At 41.5% G+C, this 18,108-nt stretch overlaps 1 protein-coding gene across 1 annotated transcript; it reads left to right on the top strand.

The window, feature by feature from the left end:
• The first annotated feature begins 1,782 nt into the window (after positions 1 to 1,782).
• On the top strand, positions 1,783 to 17,764 carry UMPS (uridine monophosphate synthetase). Its single transcript, XM_084871670.1, has 6 exons — positions 1,783 to 1,994; positions 5,393 to 5,546; positions 7,592 to 8,263; positions 9,997 to 10,172; positions 11,931 to 12,045; positions 16,436 to 17,764. The coding sequence occupies exons 1-6, from the start codon at positions 1,839 to 1,841 to the stop codon at positions 16,603 to 16,605; spliced, it is 1,443 nt and encodes a 480-aa protein (XP_084727796.1). The 5' UTR covers positions 1,783 to 1,838; the 3' UTR covers positions 16,606 to 17,764.
• Positions 17,765 to 18,108: the final 344 nt, after the last annotated feature.

Genomic DNA, 18,108 nt, shown 5'->3' with positions numbered 1-18,108 from the left:
AACTCTCTATCCACTGAGCCAAACCGGCCATTTTTTTATTTTTAAAAATGCTGAATAAGCCTCAGGTGTGAATTGTTAACTGCATTCTAGTAGTGTTTCATGTTGCAACTTTGACAGGCTGTTTGGGTGGATCTCACAAGTTTATGAATCATACATAGTATGAACTCGAGGAATCTGGATTAGCCTATATAGATATGATCAGGCTTTGTGTGTGCCACCCAAGTGTCAGTTAGCTAGAGTGTTCAAATTGATTGGCTTATTTTGCCAATAGAAACAAAAGGTTTTCCAGTGGTCAGCAAACTGCTATTAGTGAGCCACAAGCGGCTCTTTGGCTTCTTGAGTGTGGCTCTTCCACAAAATACCAAGTGAGGGCTTGCAAGTTCAGTGCGATTGAAACTTCATCGCAGAACTTGGTTTTCAGCTCTCAAAAAAAATTTCAATCATTGTACTGTTGATATTTGGCTATGTTGACTAATGAGTTTGCTGACCACTGGCTTAGTGTATAGAGTGTCGGCCTGTGGACTCAAGTGTCCCGGATTCAATTCCAGTTAAGGGTATATGCCTAGGTTGCAGGTTTGGTCCCCAGTAGGAGGGGTGCAGGATGCAGCCAAGCATGATTATCTCTCTCTTCCTTTCCCTTCCTCTCTGAAATCAATAAAAATATATTTTTTAAATGTTTTAATATTTGGTTTCTATTTCACCAAGATTTACCATTTATTTAAAATGAGAAACAACCGTCAATGCACAGGCTCTTCATCCTGGTAGGTCAACACAATTTCTTCAGAGAAAACCTAGATATACATAAATAATATTGAAATGAAATAGAGATCACTTTGATGGGCAACCATCATTAGCCCTAAGGCTTTCTGGGTTGTGTTCCTTAAAGTATTGCCTTCTACACATAATGATCATTTCCTCATCTTTAAGAGATTTATTTGTAAAGACCAAATACGCTTGGAATTTCAGGTTGGCAGGCCAGATTACCTTCCTGGATAACCTTGATCCTAGTCCATTCATCCTCTACTCTCCTCACTCTCATCAGCTACATGTGCTACATGCCCAGCACCTGAGCTACTCCAAGGGGAATACACATACTCTTCCAGGACACAGAGCCCACAGAGAAGGTAATGAACCTGCTGAGAGCTGTATAGTCCCAGGTGCAAATCGCTGACATTGTCACATGACGGATACTGGGACGTTAATAGAAAAATGGAGAAAAAGTCCTGGTCTTCAAGATCTCGCACTGCATTTGGTGAAACCACGTGGGGGGGCGTGGCTAGTAACAAGCAAATAAAGACTTGTTGGCTAAGTAGTAGAACTAATTAAGAAGACTCTGAGCTTTAAAAAGTGCCTAAACTGGTTTGGCTCAGTGGATAGAGTGTTGGCCTGCGGACTCAAGGGTCCCAGGTTAGATTCAGGTCAAGGGCATGTACCTTGGTTGTGGGCAGCTGGTCGATGCTTCTCTCTCATGGATGTTTCTAACTCTCTGTCCCGCTCCCTTCCTCTCTGTGGAAAATCAATAATATATATATGTACATTAAAATAATAATAAAATAAAATATAAAAAGTGGACAGGTTTTATATACAGTCTCCAGCTTTAAATTCCATCGACCCCATGCAGAGGCAGCCAACATCAACATCAATCTCAGCAAGGTGCACGCACTACCGCCACGTGACCCTAGTCACCTAGGACCCAGCAGAGCTCTCAGCGAGCCAGCCGGCCGCCGAAAAAAAAAAAGGGGGGCGGAAGGGGCGGGGCTTGTATGGTGACGTCACCAGAGCGCCGCAGTTCCGGCGCAGTACGCACGGCGTTTGGCGCGAACGTGGCCCCCTGCACCATGGCGGGCGCCGATGCAGCTTTGGGGTCGTTGGTAAAGGGTCTGTACGACGTGCAGGCTTTCAAGTTCGGGAATTTCGTGCTGAAGAGCGGGCTCTCTTCCCCCGTCTACGTAGATCTGCGGGGCATTGTGTCTCGACCGCGGCTTCTGAGTCAGGTGCCAGCCCGGAAAAGAGAAGAGCCGGGCGGGTGGCGGAGAAGGCGATCGGGAGATGGGAGGGAGGCGACTGCCAGTGGGAGCTAAGCCGGAGGGTCGACCCTGCTGTCAGCCTGGGGAGTCCGTTTGAGAAGCCCGGGGGCCAGGAGCTGTTCGTTTTTGGGGGGGACCCCGAGAGCAACCTGCTGTTTTACCCACCAACTTTGACACGTGGTTTGCGAGAGTCGGGACTCCAGTTTGGGGCCCTGTCTCGCCTAGATGTGGTGGGAGGACTTCTGTGTCTCTAACCTCGAGAAAGTTAGGTGTGGGGAAGAGGGAGAAAAGTGGGTGTGGGGAGAAGTGAGGAGCTGTTCCAATACTTGGAAGGGCTGTTGCTTGGAAGGAGGTTCAGGAGCAGGAATTAACGCCTGAGGGTGGAACATTTCCTGGAGGGTTTCTTGTTATTGCTTTTTTTGTTGTTTGTTTGTTGTTTGGTCAATATAAGGGAAAATTTCTACAAATTAGACATTACTAGCAGAGTGCTTCTCAAACTTTGAATATATTGAATCACCTGGGGGTTTTGCTAAATGTTGTAATATGGTTGAGTAGATCTGAGGCAGGGCCTGCTGAGGTAACGCCCTTCTAACAAACTGCCAGCCAAAGCTGCAGACCACACTCGGAGCAGAAGGGCCCAGATGTGCTGTTCAGTACAGTTGCTACTAGCCACATGTGAATATTGAGCAGTGTGAATTTTTTTAGGTTTAAATAGTCACATGTTGCTAGTGACTATCATTGGACAGTGCAGATATAGAATATTTCCATCATTATAGAAGTTCTCTCTAGAAGACATGTTTCAGCTGTCACTTAAGGATGTTTATGTTCACCCTTTGTGTGCTTATTATGAAAAGGATTGGAGCACTAGTTAAAATGGGTTGGAAACCACACAGAATCTTGCTGTGGTGCATTTCAGCAGTGCTGCTGAAAAAAGTGAATGACTAGAGATTCTTCTAAAGAAAAATCAATGTATTTGTTTTAACAAGTCATCCGTTGACAAGTGACTAAAAATTATTATTTTTTGAAACTAGGTCTTGGTGTGGGTGTGATTTTTGGTAATTGATTTGGAAGGAGTTCAAAACATTGAGAGACCTTGGTATAATAGAACTTTTTTCATGTCTACTTTATATGAATAGGGTTTCTCATTATTTTTATTCAAAAAAAGCTGTAGAATTTACACTAACTCTTACTTCCTAGTACTAAGTACTATTGAACTACAGTAGATACCTAAACTAATGCAAGGAGGAAAAGTGCTGCATTTCAAAAATAATCAGTTTTTATGCTATCAAAATATGAAAATTATGTTTCATTAATTTGATGCTCATAACAATTGTAAATGATAATTCAACACAGAAGAATTTTTAACGCTTAGAGACAAAGTCGCAGGAAATGTTTTTTGATTTACAATTTTAAATTTCAATTTATATATTTTTGTTGTGAAGAACTAGTATGGAAATGATCAATTGAAGTTTTTCAGACAAATATATATTGTATTAGAATAAAATTCTTTGGAAATATTAGTTCCCCCAAAATGTAGGCTTTTCCAGCTATCATAACCTAGCATTTTTTTCTTATTTTTATTTTTTTTGTATGGAGATGTTGAGTATCAAATCACTATAGCATTTGGATCCCATCATATTCACTTAAAAGGGTGATGTAACAGTTCTATATAATATGTTAATGTTTTTGTACTCTAGAAATTACATCTTGCCGAAGCCGGTTTGGCTCAGTGGTAGAGCATCGGTCTGCGGACTGAAAGGTCCCAGGTTCAATTCTGGTCAAGGGCATGTACATTGGTTGCCGGCACATCCCCAGTAGGGGGTGTGCAAGAAGCAGCTGGTCACTGTTTCTTTCTCATCGACGTTTCTAGCTCTCCATCTCTCTCCCTTCCTCTCTGTAAAAAATCAATAAAATATATTTAAAAAATAGAAATTACATCTTTTGCAATGTAGAAATATTCATAGATTTTTATTTTCATCTGAGCAAAAAATTTTGAAGACATGATCAGTAAGCAACTCTGCTTGTTTACTTCTCTTTTAAATAAGGTGGTGTTCAGTAGGAGTATGCATTCTAGCATTAATATGTGATGATTTATGTAGAAAGCGTATTATATATATAAAATAATAGGTTCTATATTATGAAACTAAATTCTTTTACATTTTTGTATATTTCATTGTTTTTTTTAGGTATAATTGACATATAGCATTAATTTCAGGTGTACAACATAATGATTTAATAATTGTATATATTGCAAAGTGATCACTGCAATAAGGCTAGTTAATATCCATCACCATAAATATTTAAATATTTTTTCTGGTGATAACTTTTATTTTCTGCCCTTTTAGCAACTTTCAGATATGCAATTACAGTATTAATAACTATAGTCACCATGCTGCACGTACAGCCACATGACATTTATTTTATAACTGCAAGTTTGCACCTTTTAGCCACCTTCACCCATTTCATTCATCACACCGATCTCCAACCCCCACCTCTGGAAACCACCAATCTCTTCTCTATTTGTATGAATTTGGCCTTTCTTTTTTTCTTTTTTGTTTCTTTGTTTTAGACTCCACTTATAAGTGAAATTATATAGTATTTGTCTTTGTCTGACTTATGTCTTTATCCATTTGTCTATTGATGGATGTCTAGGTTGCTTCCATATCATGGCTATTGTAACCTTGGTGTATCAGGACAATGCTCTAACCAGCTGAGCTACCAGGCCAGGGGCCCTGCTCTGCCACATTGACTTTGCCCCTTGCCATTGGAATTTTGATAGTGGTTGAATTGAATATGTAGGTTGTTTTTATAGTGTGGACATTCTAGCAATTTTAGTTCTTCCAATCTGTGAGCACAGAATATCTTTTCATTTATTTGTGTCTTCAATTGCTTTCATCATCATCTTATAGTTTACAGTATTCAGGTCTTTGACCTTGTTGGTTAAATTTAAATGGGATTGTTTTCTTAATTTTTGTTGTGAAACTTCATAACTGAAGACTTCTTTCAGGAAGAAAATATAACTAGTAGGTAATAGATAGGTTTAAATACTGAAAGCATAATGGATTACCAAAGGAAACTGGGAACCCTAGAGGCCATCTTTAGTCCTTGGGGTCAACATCATAGCCTTCCCTTACACATCCTATATTGTCCTCAGAGCAGACCCTGAGTTTAGATGAGTAGACTTGTTGTGTTTTTTATTTGTAAATGGGTTTATGCAGAGGTGATTTAACAAAAAGGCATTTGTAGTTTTCTAATCAGGTTTGAGACTATTTCCTACTGTCTTTAAGGTTATGCTACCTTATTTATACACTGTTTAAAATAGAACAATAATAGTTTATGTGTTCTGTTTTGTTTTGTTTTTATAGGTCGCAGAACTTTTATTCCAAACTGCCCAAAATGCAGGGATCAATTTTGATACTGTCTGTGGAGTACCTTACACAGCTTTACCATTGGCTACAGTTATCTGTTCAACTAACCAAATTCCAATGCTCATTAGAAGAAAAGAAACAAAGGATTACGGTAACCTCATACTGCTAGAATTTTTTTTTTTCTTCTAGGCATTGCTGTTTTACCAGGCACCTTGAATGTTCTTCGTAGGTCCTTTAAATTGTTATGGCAACTGTTGCTATATATCACCTTCTTTTCCTTTAAAATCTAGATGTGAAAAGGCAATGAAAAATAGTGTGGTTTTTTTTGCACTATATCTGTGAAACCCAACATTTTTTTTTTTAAATATATATTTTATTGATTTTTTTTTACAGAGAGGAAGAGAGAGGGATAGAGAGTTAGAAACATTGATGAAAGAGAATCTTTGATCAGCTGCCTCTTGCACACCCCCTACTGGGGATGTGCCCGCAACCAAGGTACATGCCCTTGACTGGAATCGAACCTGGGACCTTTCAGTCCGCGGGCCAACGCTCTATCCACGGAGCCAAACAGAACTAGGGTCCCAGTGCATGAATCACCCCCAACTGCCCTCCCCTGCCAACTTGGTCACCCCAACTGCCCTCCCCTGATGACATGGCCGTGGCCAACTGTCTGCTTAAAAAATAGTAAGGATATATGCTGCTTGAAGGCACAGCATTTATCTGTATGAATCTCTGCCCACAAGGAAACTATTATTTCTATTTCCTTATGATTTGTCTTCAAAAATATTTCTTGGAATAAGGTTGTTTATTTTTAAATATGCCTATAAATACTCACAGTCTTGCGTTCTCCAAATTGACTCAGTGAAACTTGCCAATTCTTCAGTAGGGAGGAAGGGAATGGGAAAGGGCAATGATGGTACCTGTGGTAAAGCTCAAAAAGTGGGCAAAATGGTCACCAATTCTATATTTCTGTTTCAAAATTTGACAAATTTGGTAGTGGGAAACAGAAAAATGAGTCTGTTAAAGTCTATAGCCTGAATTACATTTTGTAGGTTATCTGAAAATAATCTATCTTGGAGTTGGAATGGGAAAGTATATTTAGTCACATTGCATTATCCTATATAATAAAAACCTACTATTCTGTGTCCAGTTGTCTGTTCAACCAATCAAAGTATAATATGCTAATGATATGCTAAGGCCACTTAACCACTCGCTATGATGTGCACTGACCTCCAGGGGGCAGACACTCTGACTGATAGGTTAGCTTGCTGCTGGGGTCTGGCTGATTGGGACTGAGTGAGACAGGTTGGCCGGACACGCCCTGGAGCCCTCTGTGGTCCCTCCCCAGCTGGCCAATCTCCCGCTTCCCTCCCTGGCCCCGATTGTGCACTGGTGGGGTCCCTCAGCCTGGCCTGCACCCTCCTGCAATGTAGGACCCCTCGGGGGATGTCAGAGAGACAGTTTTGGCCTGATCCTGCAGGCCGAGGGACCCCACTGGTACACAAATTTATGCACCAGGCCTCTAGTATAATTTATAAAGTTGTAATAATTGGTCTAAATCAGTGTTTCCCAAAGGGTGGTACACGTACCCCCAGGGGTACGGGAAGAGTTTGGTGGGGGTACGCGTTGCACCAGAGTTTGGTGGGAATATGCACTGCACCGTGCTTAGCTGCGCCTAATTCTACGTTCTCATGAGTACGAGGGGTACTCAGCATTATGAAAATTATAGAAGGAGTACACATATGTCAGAAGTTTGGGAAACACTGCTCTAAATGATTGCTGAGTATTTTCTCTCCTGAATCTATATATGCAAAGGCCAATTTTCTGGCTGATCTTGAGTAATGAAATGGTTTATTGATGGAAAAAGAAATGATTTCATTGAGGGTATTGTGTTATTCTTTGTTTCATCACTTTCCTTATCTAGGTTATCTTGCTTTAAGAAACCCCATATTTGAAACTTTGATTATAAACATGTTAAGTAATTTTTATTTACAATCCAAAAAAATTTGCTAGTTTTACTGTAAATATCTATCTGTAAATGATATTTATAAAAAATATAGTTGCTCCAGTGTAGTTTATCAGAAAATAAGATTTAAATTATCCACTCTTAATAAATATATGCAGATTTATTTTGTAAGATACATCTTGAGTTGATGAAATATTAAATTGGAATCAATTTAATTCTTTCTTGTCCAGGTACTAAACGTCTTGTAGAAGGGGCTATTAATCCAGGAGAAAACTGTTTGATCATTGAAGATGTCGTTACCAGCGGATCCAGTGTTTTGGAAACTGTCGAGGTTCTTCAGAAGGAGGGCTTGAAGGTCACAGACGTCATAGTGCTGCTGGACAGAGAGCAAGGAGGCAAGGATAAGCTGCAGGCACATGGGCTTCGTCTCCACTCAGTGTGTACATTGTCCAAAGTGCTGGAGATTCTTGAGCAACAGAAAAAAATTGATGCTGAGATGGTTGAGAGAGTGAAGAAATTTATTCAGGAGAATGTTTTTGTGGCAGCTGATCATAATGGTTCTCTCCCATCTGTAAAGAAAGCACCCAAAGAACTCAGCTTCGGCGCACGTGCCGAGCTGCCCAGGATTCATCCAGTTGCATCAGAGCTTCTCAGGCTTATGCAGAAGAAGGAGACCAATCTGTGTCTGTCGGCTGACGTTTCAGAATCCAGAGAGCTGTTGCAGCTAGCAGATGCTTTAGGACCCAGCATCTGCATGCTCAAGACTCATGTAGATATTTTGAATGACTTTACTCTGGACGTGATGAAGGAGTTAACAAGTCTGGCAAAACACCATGAGTTTTTAATATTTGAAGACAGGAAATTTGCAGACATAGGAAACACAGTAAAAAAGCAGTATGAAGGTAAGTATTATTCAGGAATCTGCAAGACTCAGAAATCCAGTTTAAACTAGCTGAAGAAAAACGGGAAATGTATTGGCTCACATCACTGAAAGTCCATCCATAGAACAGGCTGCCAAGCATGGTTGGATCCAGGAGCTCAAGTGTTGTCTTTTGGACTTGCTTTCTCTTCTATCAGCTCTGCCTTCTTCCTTCTTTCTCAGGTAGGCACAGTCCTCATGCCTACTCCAGTTCAGTCACTGGGTATAGAATACCTTTAGGTATAGATTAGCTAAAGATACCACTAACGCCTGGATAATATGCCCAACCCCTGGTGGGTAATGTGAGGTGGTTAACTCTATAAACTTCTTAAACCAAGATCTGGTAAAGGGTAGTTCCCCTAAAGAAGATAATAAAAAAATTAAAAGTGTGCCGATGCCAGAAGACAGGAACCTAGGGTCTAGGGGGTTTAGGCAGGCAAACATGACAGAGGTTGGGCATGGCAAACTGAATTCTGTTATTTGAAGCATGAAAATTGCAGATATGGGAAGCAGTGAAAAGGAAGTATAGAGTTGTAAAATTAATTTTTACCAGAAAACGTTTTGTTGATGATACACATTCTTTTAAAAATATTTTGTTAAACTCAAAATAGAGCATATGTTGGTTGAAAAAATAGCTTAATTCTATACCTATCCTTCTATGCTAATTTCTGCCGTAGCGTACATATCTAATGTTTTTCTTCACTTAACCTTATATTTTATTTTATCATGTTATTAACATTTATAGACATCTTTTGAGGTTTTTTGTTTGTTTTTGGTTTTTGTTTTTTTTGTTTGTGTGGTTTTTTTTTGGTTTTTTTTTAGGTGATGCATGCTTATACTGAAGCTATTTCTTTGGAATAGATTTGTCTTCAAACATGTTTTCTTTTTATGTGCCTCAAATGTCCTCTTTAGTTTGTTGAATGATATAAGAGTTATACAAACTTTCTACAGGTTTACATAGAATCTTTTTTTTTTTTTTAATTTATTGATTTTTCACAGAGAGGAAGAGAGAGAGATAGAGAGTTAGAAACGTCGATGAGAGAGAATCATCGACCAGCTGCCTCTTGCACACCCCCTACTGGGGATGTGCCCGCAACCAAGGTACATGCCCTTAACCAGAATCGAACCCGGGACCTTTCAGTCCGCAGGCTCTATCCACTCAGCCAAACCAGTGCCGGCTACCTAGAATCTTTTAAAAATTGATTAGGGTTATTGATGTTAGCATTTTAAATGAAAATAATTGCCTATTGATATTTGAAGACCAAAAGAGACCTTAGGAACAAGTAGAAGATTTGAGAAATGGTAAAGTTGCTATGAGATCCATGCACAATGAAAATTTGTTGTCTTTGGAGGAATTTCCAAATGTTGATATCTTTGACCTTCATAAACACCCATCTTCACTGGGCTTTGTTTCTGATTGCATAAGTTTTATTGGTCACAGCTTTAGCCAGCCAGGAAAAATAGTTCAGTGTTGCTTATAAACTAAATACAGAACTTGTAAGAATTTTCTCATTGTGATCTCTCAACTAGCTACTAGCTAGATAAATGTTTCCCACTTAGAAGCATACATAAGTCTACTGAAACACTAAAATTCTTGAAGTGTTTCATTATTTCATTAACATGTTACTAGGACATTATTTCATACTCTACTTATTTGGCAAAAAGTTAAAGGTTTTTGTGTGAAATTTGACAAATATCTTTTTGCCTCTTTCTTAGGTGGTGTCTTTAAAATAGCTTCCTGGGCAGATGTAGTAAATGCTCACGTGGTGCCAGGCTCGGGAGTTGTGAAAGGCCTGCAAGAAGTTGGCCTGCCTCTGCAGCGGGGGTGCTTGCTCATTGCGGAAATGAGCTCCGCTGGCTCCTTGGCCACTGGGGACTACACTAAAGCAGCGGTAAGTGCCCGAGGGACTGGGCTGTAAACCACATGTTCTAGAGCACATGTGTCAAACACAAGGCCCGCGGGCCAAATCCAGCCCGCCAGGCCTTGCAATGTGGCCCACACCGCGCTGTCATCACTGCACTCCACTGTCAGTTTATGACATTGTCAGTTTATGACTGTTCAGTAAACCATTCGGCCCGCGATTTAGGCTGGATTTTAGATTTTGGCCCCTTCTCTGATTGAGTTCGACACCCCTATTCTAGAGGAAGAAAATACCTTCTCTTTGGGTTTATGAAACTGCTAAAAAAAAACAAAAAAAAAAAGCTGCTGTTAATGTGACAGTATATTAATACTAATTGGCTAGAATTCTCTGATAATTAATAGCATTTTATATCTTGTGTTGAACACTTACGAGATTTGAATTGTACACCCAAGAGAAAAACATTGAAATAGATACTTGGTCAGATAAACATTTGCCAGGCTTACCTGACCTTTAAGATGGTGGTGTTGTTTTTTATCTCACCATGAGTTGGAATTGAAGAGCTGCTTCCCAGATATGCAGTGCCTCAGAATCTCCCAAATCCACCAAGATGCATTCTCAGGACAGCAGCCCACATGTTTTCTATTTGTTTGTTCATTCATTGATGTTGATTGGTATTGTATGGTAAAGCTCTTAACTAGAGCCCAGACACATTGTTTCCTGCAGTAACTCCACGTTATTAAAAGTTTTTATAGCACTCCACTTAATACCCAGCACCCACCCTTACATTCCAATTAAAAAGTTTCATGGATGGATAGATCATCTTTACAGATATTTTGTTACTTCAAATACTCTATGGAACTGAAGAATTCACATGCCCTAGGACCAGGTTTTAACCCCACACCTGAACTGTCTGTCCATAAACAACTGTGATTTTCCAATTCTCATAACAGAGGGGTACATGGGTCATTTTGCGGATCTGGGTCTGGCTCAAGGACAAGACATCACTTTCTGGCAAGAACAGAACAGTGTGAGTCTCAGGGAAGAGCCAAATGAGGAAGTCAGACCTTCTAGAGAAACTTCTGTGAATATAGGGTAATGGTATAGAAATTGTGGAGACCAATTATTAGCAAATATTAAAGAAGAGGGAAAGCAGTAGAGATTTCTTTAACTCTTGACAACATAGTTAACCTTGACTATGGAGCACCCTGTGTAGATAGGCAGTAAGTCTTCAATGTAGTTTTATACCGTTTAGAGATATAGCCTAGAGTGCTTTTCTCATATCCTTTTTGGAAGTAGGTGGATCCTCAAGCATTATTAAAATTAAGTAATTATGCAGCATCTAGATCAGGGGTCTTCAAACTCTGGCCCGCGGGCCACATGCAGCCCCCAGGGGAGTCTGATCCTGCCCGCCAGGTTTTTTGGGCAGTGAGCGCAGCCAAGGTGTTACAGTAGGAATTAGTAGTTCATATAGTCCGGCCCTCCAGCTCTCTGAGGGACCGTGATCTGGCCCCCACTTTAAAAAGTTTGAGGACCCCTGATCTAGATTCTAAACAGCCATAATTGGTATAGGATTTACTATAGCATAGTATGGACACTATGTTTTTAGGGTATGTTTAATTGGGAGAAGGGGAGAGACATAATTAGATATAATGATTTTAATATGAAATGAGAAAAGACATCTATAAAATAGCAGTTTCTTACTAGTTAATAGAGCCGATTTTTAACTTGTAGAATTATTCTGTGTGGTTAACTGCTTTCTTGTAATCTGTCCTATTACATTCCATTTAGGTTAGAATGGCTGAGGAACATTCTGAATTTGTGTTTGGTTTTATTTCTGGCTCCCGAGTAAGCATGAAACCAGAATTTCTTCACTTAACTCCAGGAGTTCAGTTGGAAGCAAGACGTAAGTCTGTTCATTCTTCCAAAATGCTTCTTTAGCCTTGTCTTCAAAGGCTAGATGAAATTTTGTGTGTTGTTATAAAGTTGATAAAGAAAATGCTTGTTTATCTAGAACAATGAATGAGCCCTTTGGCCTAGTGATACTGACCTAGGTGTGCGAAGTAGCTTGCAGTCTAATTTTAGGATGAAAATTTAGAAAACTACTTTTCATTAGAATGTATCAGATACACTGAGTGGCCAGATTATTATGATCTCTGAATGCATAACAATCTGGCCACTTGGGTGGGTGTGTGTGTATTAGAGCCTTGGTGCACAAAATTCGTACAGAGGCAGGGGGGTTTGTCCCTTAGCCCAACCTGCTCCCTTTCCAATCTGGGACCCCTTGAGAGATGTCAACCGCCCATTTAGGCCTGATCCCACCAGTTAGACATCCCTCTCACAATCCAGGACTGCTGGCTCCCATCGGCTCACCTGCCTCTGCCTGATTGCTCCTAACCACTCCCCTACCAGCCTAATCGATGCCTAACTGCTCCACAGTCGGCCCGATTGCCCCTAACTGCCCTCCCCTACCTGCCTGGTCACCCTTAATTGTCCTCCCCTGCCAATCTAGTTGCCCTTAACTGCCCTCCCCTGCCAGTCTGGTCCACACCCTCCCAACTGCCCTCCCCTGCAGGCCTGGTTCTTCCTCCCCTCCCCCCAAACTATCCTCCCTTCAAGCCTGGTCCCCCCCAACTGTCCTCCCCTGCTGGCCTGGTTCTTCCTCCCCTCCCCCCAAACTATCCTCCCTGCAGGCCTGGTCCCCCCAACTGTCCTCCCCTGCTGGCCTGATTGCCCACAGCTGCCCTCCCTTACAGGCCTGGGGGTCCCCCCCCCCCCCAAACTGCCCTCCCCTGCCAGCCATCTTGTGGCAGCCACATTGTGTCCACAGGGGGGTGGCAATATTTGGCCACATGGTGGCGGCCATCTTGTGTGTTGGAGTGATGGTCAATTTGCATATTACCTCTTTATTATATAGGATAAAAAGACATTCTACTGAATGGGAGAAAATATTTGTAAATTACGTATCTGATAAAATATTTTTTTAAATTGTACAACTCAATAGCAACAAATTATCTTATTTAAAAAATGGGCAAATCTTCTTTGGACATTTTTTCAAAGAGGACATATGGATGGCCAACACATACATGAAAAGATGCTCAGCATCACTAATCATCAGGGAGGTTACAAATCAAAACCACAATGAGTTATCACCTCACACCTGCTCGAATGACTTATCAAAAGGCAAGAAATCACCAGTGTTGGAGAGGATGTGGGAAAAGGAGAATCCTGTGTACTGTGGGTGGGAATATATATTGCTGCAGCTACTATGGGAGTCAGTATAACGGGGTTCCTAAAAAATTTAAAATAGAACTTCCATATGATCTAGCAATTCCACTGGGAGTATTTATCCTAAGAAAACAAAAATCTAACTTAAAAAGAGATATGTAACCCCACGTTCATTGCAGTGTTGTTTACAATAGCCAAGATATGGAAACAACCCATGTATCTATTGATGGATAAATAAATTTTAATTATCCATATAATTCAAGCATATAAAAATGAAATCTTGACATTTATAACATCATGGATGTACCTTTACAATATCATGCTAAGTGAAATACTAGTAAGTCAGACGAAGAAGGAGAAATACCACATGAGTTCACTTATATGTGGAATTTAAATACAAACAAAAACTGAAATAAGCTCATTGATATGGAGAACAGATTGGTGGTTGCCAGAGGTAGGGGTTTAAGGATGGGAGACATGGGTGATGGGGCTCAAAGGTTATAAGTCATGAGGATGTATTTACAGCAAGGCAACTATAGTCAGTTTATTGTATTACATACTTGAAAGTTGCTAAATCTTAAAAGTTGTCTTCACAAAAGAAAATTTAGTAATTAATGCCAGGTGATGGATGTTACGTAGACTTATTGTGGTGATCAGTTCTCAGGTATACAAATATTAAATCATTATGTTGTACACCGGAAACTAATGTTATATGTTATTTATACCTCAATAAAAAAAAATATATAAAAAGAATGGAAAAAAAAACCCCAAAATTTAGAAACATGCTTTATACATAGGGTGGGGCAAAAGTAGGCTTAAAGTTGTATGTGAGACAGTTTATTCTTGTATTATTATTTATTATTGTATTGCATACGAACAACTGTTAACGGACTTTTGCGCCCCTGTATAGTATGAGCACTTGATGGGTTGTGGCAGAAAGGTTCACATAGGTGGTCCCCTTCATTGCCTTCTGAGGACTTTCCCAGTGGCGTGGCATGTGATTCTGAGGTGTATACTAAAATTGCCTTCAAATGTAAGGCCTAGCTTTATCTTATATATTTTTTTAAATCAATCTTTATTGTTCATATTATTACAAAGGTTCCTCATTTCTTCCCCCCTCCACCAGGTTCCCACCCTCCGCCCCCTCCCCACCCCCCATTGTCCTCATCCATAGGTGCACAGTTTATGTTCAGTCTCTTCCTGCATCCACCACTCCCCCTTTCCCCGAGAACAGTCAGTCCACTCCCCTCCAGTATCTCCGACTCTACTACAATCAACAGCTAATATTGTTCATCAGGTTTTTTAATCTCCTTTTTTTGTTGTTGTTGTGTGTGTGTGTGTGTGTGTGTGTGTGTGTGTGTGTGTTTTTAATTAATAAACTTTTACACTTCTAAGAATAAATTTTAAAATCTAATAATTTTAAACCTTGATTTTTCTGCCCTGGGAACTGAGAAGCAAACTTGTTCACATGTAGACTTGCCCTTAGGCTATCAAAAGGTATAGCCATTCAAATGTAAATGAACATTTTACATGGGCTCTGCTGCTGCTGCTCTGGGCCTGGCTGCTCCCAACCCGACTGCTCTGGGCCCAGCTGCTCCGGGTCTGGCTGCTCCAGGCCTGGCCACCCTGGGCTTGGCTGCTTCCGCCCCAGGCCTGGTTGCCACTGCCTTGGGCCTGGCCGCCGCTCCAACATTCTGTCCTTTTTTTTTTTTTGAACGCATTTATGTTGCAATGTTGGCTGCTGGGTTGAGTTCTGTCTTAGTCTTCAATTTTTCAAGATCTTCTTTGTATTCTTTCTTAAGTAATTTTGCTAACTTTTGCTATCACTTGATTTCTTCACATTGAGAACTTCTTTGGTTTCTTCCTCCTCCTCCTCCTGGAAGCTCAGCAGGGTGGCCTGCAGCGCCCCTTTGTTCTCCGCGGCCTCCTGCGAGGCTTCAGCCTGTTGCCTGGGTCGGCGCCGCCCGGCTCCTTGCCGGCACCCGGCTTGCTGGTGTCCGGCAGCAGCTCCTGCTTCTCATCGCGTTCTTCCCAGTCTAGAGCTTTTTTCTCTTTCCCACTAGGGCAGTCTAGCATCAGAGTCAACAGACTGTCTTCTGCACGCAATGTGCGCTACTGCGGGGGCTCGGCCTTTCGCCGCTCTCCCAGGACTTCACCTCACAGCCCCGTCTCCCTCTGTTTGAGCCTGGGTCCCCAGGGACTGGCCTAGAACTAGGGTTCAGAGCAGTCGGAACTGGGGCTCAGCATAGCCGGAGCTTTTGTTTCCTTCCCGCTATGGCAATCCAGCATCAGAGTCAACATTCCGTCCTCTACGCGCAATTTGCACGACTCCGGGGGCTCTGCTTTTTGCCACTCGCCTGGGATTCTGCCTCACAGCCCCGTCTCCCTCTGTTTGAGCCTGGGTCCCCAGGGTCTGGCCTAGAACTGGGGCTCAGAGCTGCTGGTTCTGGGGTTCAGCCCAGTCCGGGGCTTTTATTTCCTTCCTGCTAGGGAACGCCAGGCAGGCACTCAGCCTTCCCTTCCTCTCCGGCTGCGTCCTCTCCGCGCGCGCGCAGCATGTCTCCGTACCTTGGGCTTTTACAGCTCCTCTGATTTTCCTTCTGGTTTTCTCTTTCCTTCTTGTTGTAGAATTTTCAGTCAGTCGACTACCTGTAGCTCTGGGCAATGTCCATTTTATATTTTAGTTGTATTCCATTGAAATTGTTGTGTGCAGCTGCAGTTAGGTGTTTACCCGTCAGCTTTATCTTATTTTATTATTTTTTTTTGTATTGAACTTTTCTTGGCATTGGTAGGAGATTTACTTTTTTTTTTTAATGCTGGTAAACTGTAAATGCTCTACAATTAGACACTGAAAAGGAATGGGTTGGCTGCTTCACTGTGGATATCTCTACCTGTCCGGGGTCTGTCTCTTCACCTGCATTTACTCACTTGCTGTCCAGAAGGAGCATGGAAAGCAAGAGCATGGTGTTAATTAAATAAAGCTGGTTAGATACTTTCCTCCAAAAGGTCTCATGATGGGTTTTCTGATGTTCTGTATTGTGTTGATAGTAACTTTTGTGTTTCTGCAGGTGATAATCTCGGCCAACAGTACAATAGCCCACAAGAAGTTATTGGCAAAGGAGGTTCTGATATCATCATTGTAGGCCGGGGCATAATAGCATCAGCCAATCGTCTGGAAGCAGCAGAGCTGTACAGAAAAGCTGCCTGGGAAGCCTATTTGAGTAGACTTGGCATCTGAGTCTCAGATACTTTTTGTGAAGGCCTTGAAGACCCGCTGTCTCCTGAGATGCATTGGCTGGATAACAAGCAGCCTTTTATACCGCCTGGATTCCTCTGTGGGTCCTGTGTTGGAGTGACTCCTAGAGTTATCATCTTACTTAGGATATCCTGAACAGCTGTAATCACTGCATTAGTTTTCAAGCATTCTTTAGTGGGACTGATTTTGGCAAAGCAGTCACAGTCCTGTTTGTGGTCAAGTCTTCCACGTTTGAGGATTCCTTCAACCCCCATCTCTAGATCAGGCTTTTTGATTCTTTTCGTTGCTGTGGCACAAAAACTTTAGGACATTAAGAGTACAGCATTTAGGACATCGAAGTACAACATGTCTTGTGTCCTTTATTCTGTGTCTAATGTGATGCCCAAACAATATTAAAATATTAGTTCTTCTCTTAAAAGTGATAGTCCAGGTTCCAAATGGAGCTGGTTCTCAGAACTGCTGCTATTCACTCACCAAAGGGAGCAAGGTGGGGAAGTGGAAAGCTGACCACAGCCGGGCCCCGGGACCAATACCTGGCTTTCATCTCAGCAAATGAATTCTGACTCTCTGCTCCAGTAGCAGTGTGGTGCGGACCTGGGCTGAAATTCAGGCACAGCTTCCTTTTGCCTTACTTGGATTACCAATGGACAAGCTGCTCCTTCATTTATGTAAAAAGACAGCAGCGTCAGGAGGTCTAAGGTTCCATTTGGCGGTTTGCTTCAGGATCCTACGTAATTGTCCCAACTGTGGTTGACAGAGAGGGAGGTCAGACTTCACTAGAAATAAGGGGGGAATATCTCAGCAACAGCTTATATTGTCCACGTCTCGTTTCTACCACCTTTGCTCACAAGCCCCACCACACGGGGCATAACCAGTTAGGCAGCCCTCTCAATCACGTCCCGAGCACACTCCAGTCAACTTCAATTCTCAAACGTCTCACGTTTCAAACAGTTTGCCTCTCAACCTGACAACCCTTTCATGCTGATACCTGTACGATCAGTCACGTTTCTCTCAAGAGACGGGAGACGATGCTCAAGTAAGAGTTTACTGCTGTTAACATCTCAGGATATTGTGCTGTGAATATTCTGTGTGTTTGCTTTTGTTGCTGCTTATTAAAATTTAATTTTTATTGTATAATTTCCTTTTTAAGTTTTTATTTACATTTCATGTCTTGTTTTTAAAGTTTTTACAAGTTAAGCGGTACATTAGACATGCATTGTATATAAAAAAAAGTTAAAACAGAATCACTTGGCGATCTGGAATGGATTAATTAAATTTATATTATTTCTAAATAGTGGCCTTGTGCACATAAAAGGGAATGAGAGGAAATATTTTAATATTGCTATTTGCCCTTTTTCTATAATAGAAGTGTCCAGCCCCACCCCCACTGGGCAGCACCAAGACCCGGCCAGCCCCACCCCCATCAAGACCCACCAGGCAGGAGACGCAGCCTCGCGTCCTGGTGCTGGGGCAGGGGGCACAGCC

Source organism: Pipistrellus hanaki, assembly GCF_964339955.1.
Source record: "Pipistrellus hanaki genome assembly, chromosome: 2".
In the NCBI taxonomy this organism is placed as follows: domain Eukaryota; kingdom Metazoa; phylum Chordata; class Mammalia; order Chiroptera; family Vespertilionidae; genus Pipistrellus; species Pipistrellus hanaki.
This window is presented reverse-complemented; position numbering and strand designations above follow the sequence as displayed.

What these genes read in the sequence shown, in the direction of transcription:
- UMPS (XM_084871670.1), top strand. Translation starts at nt 1,839, where the DNA reads ATGGCGGGCGCCGATGCAGCTTTGGGGTCGTTGGTAAAGGGTCTGTAC. An exon ending in GACCGCGGCTTCTGAGTCAG is followed by an intron (nt 1,995 to 5,392) that starts GTGCCAGCCCGG and finishes TTGTTTTTATAG; the next exon opens with GTCGCAGAACTTTTATTCCA. An exon ending in AGTTCAGTTGGAAGCAAGAC is followed by an intron (nt 12,046 to 16,435) that starts GTAAGTCTGTTC and finishes GTGTTTCTGCAG; the next exon opens with GTGATAATCTCGGCCAACAG.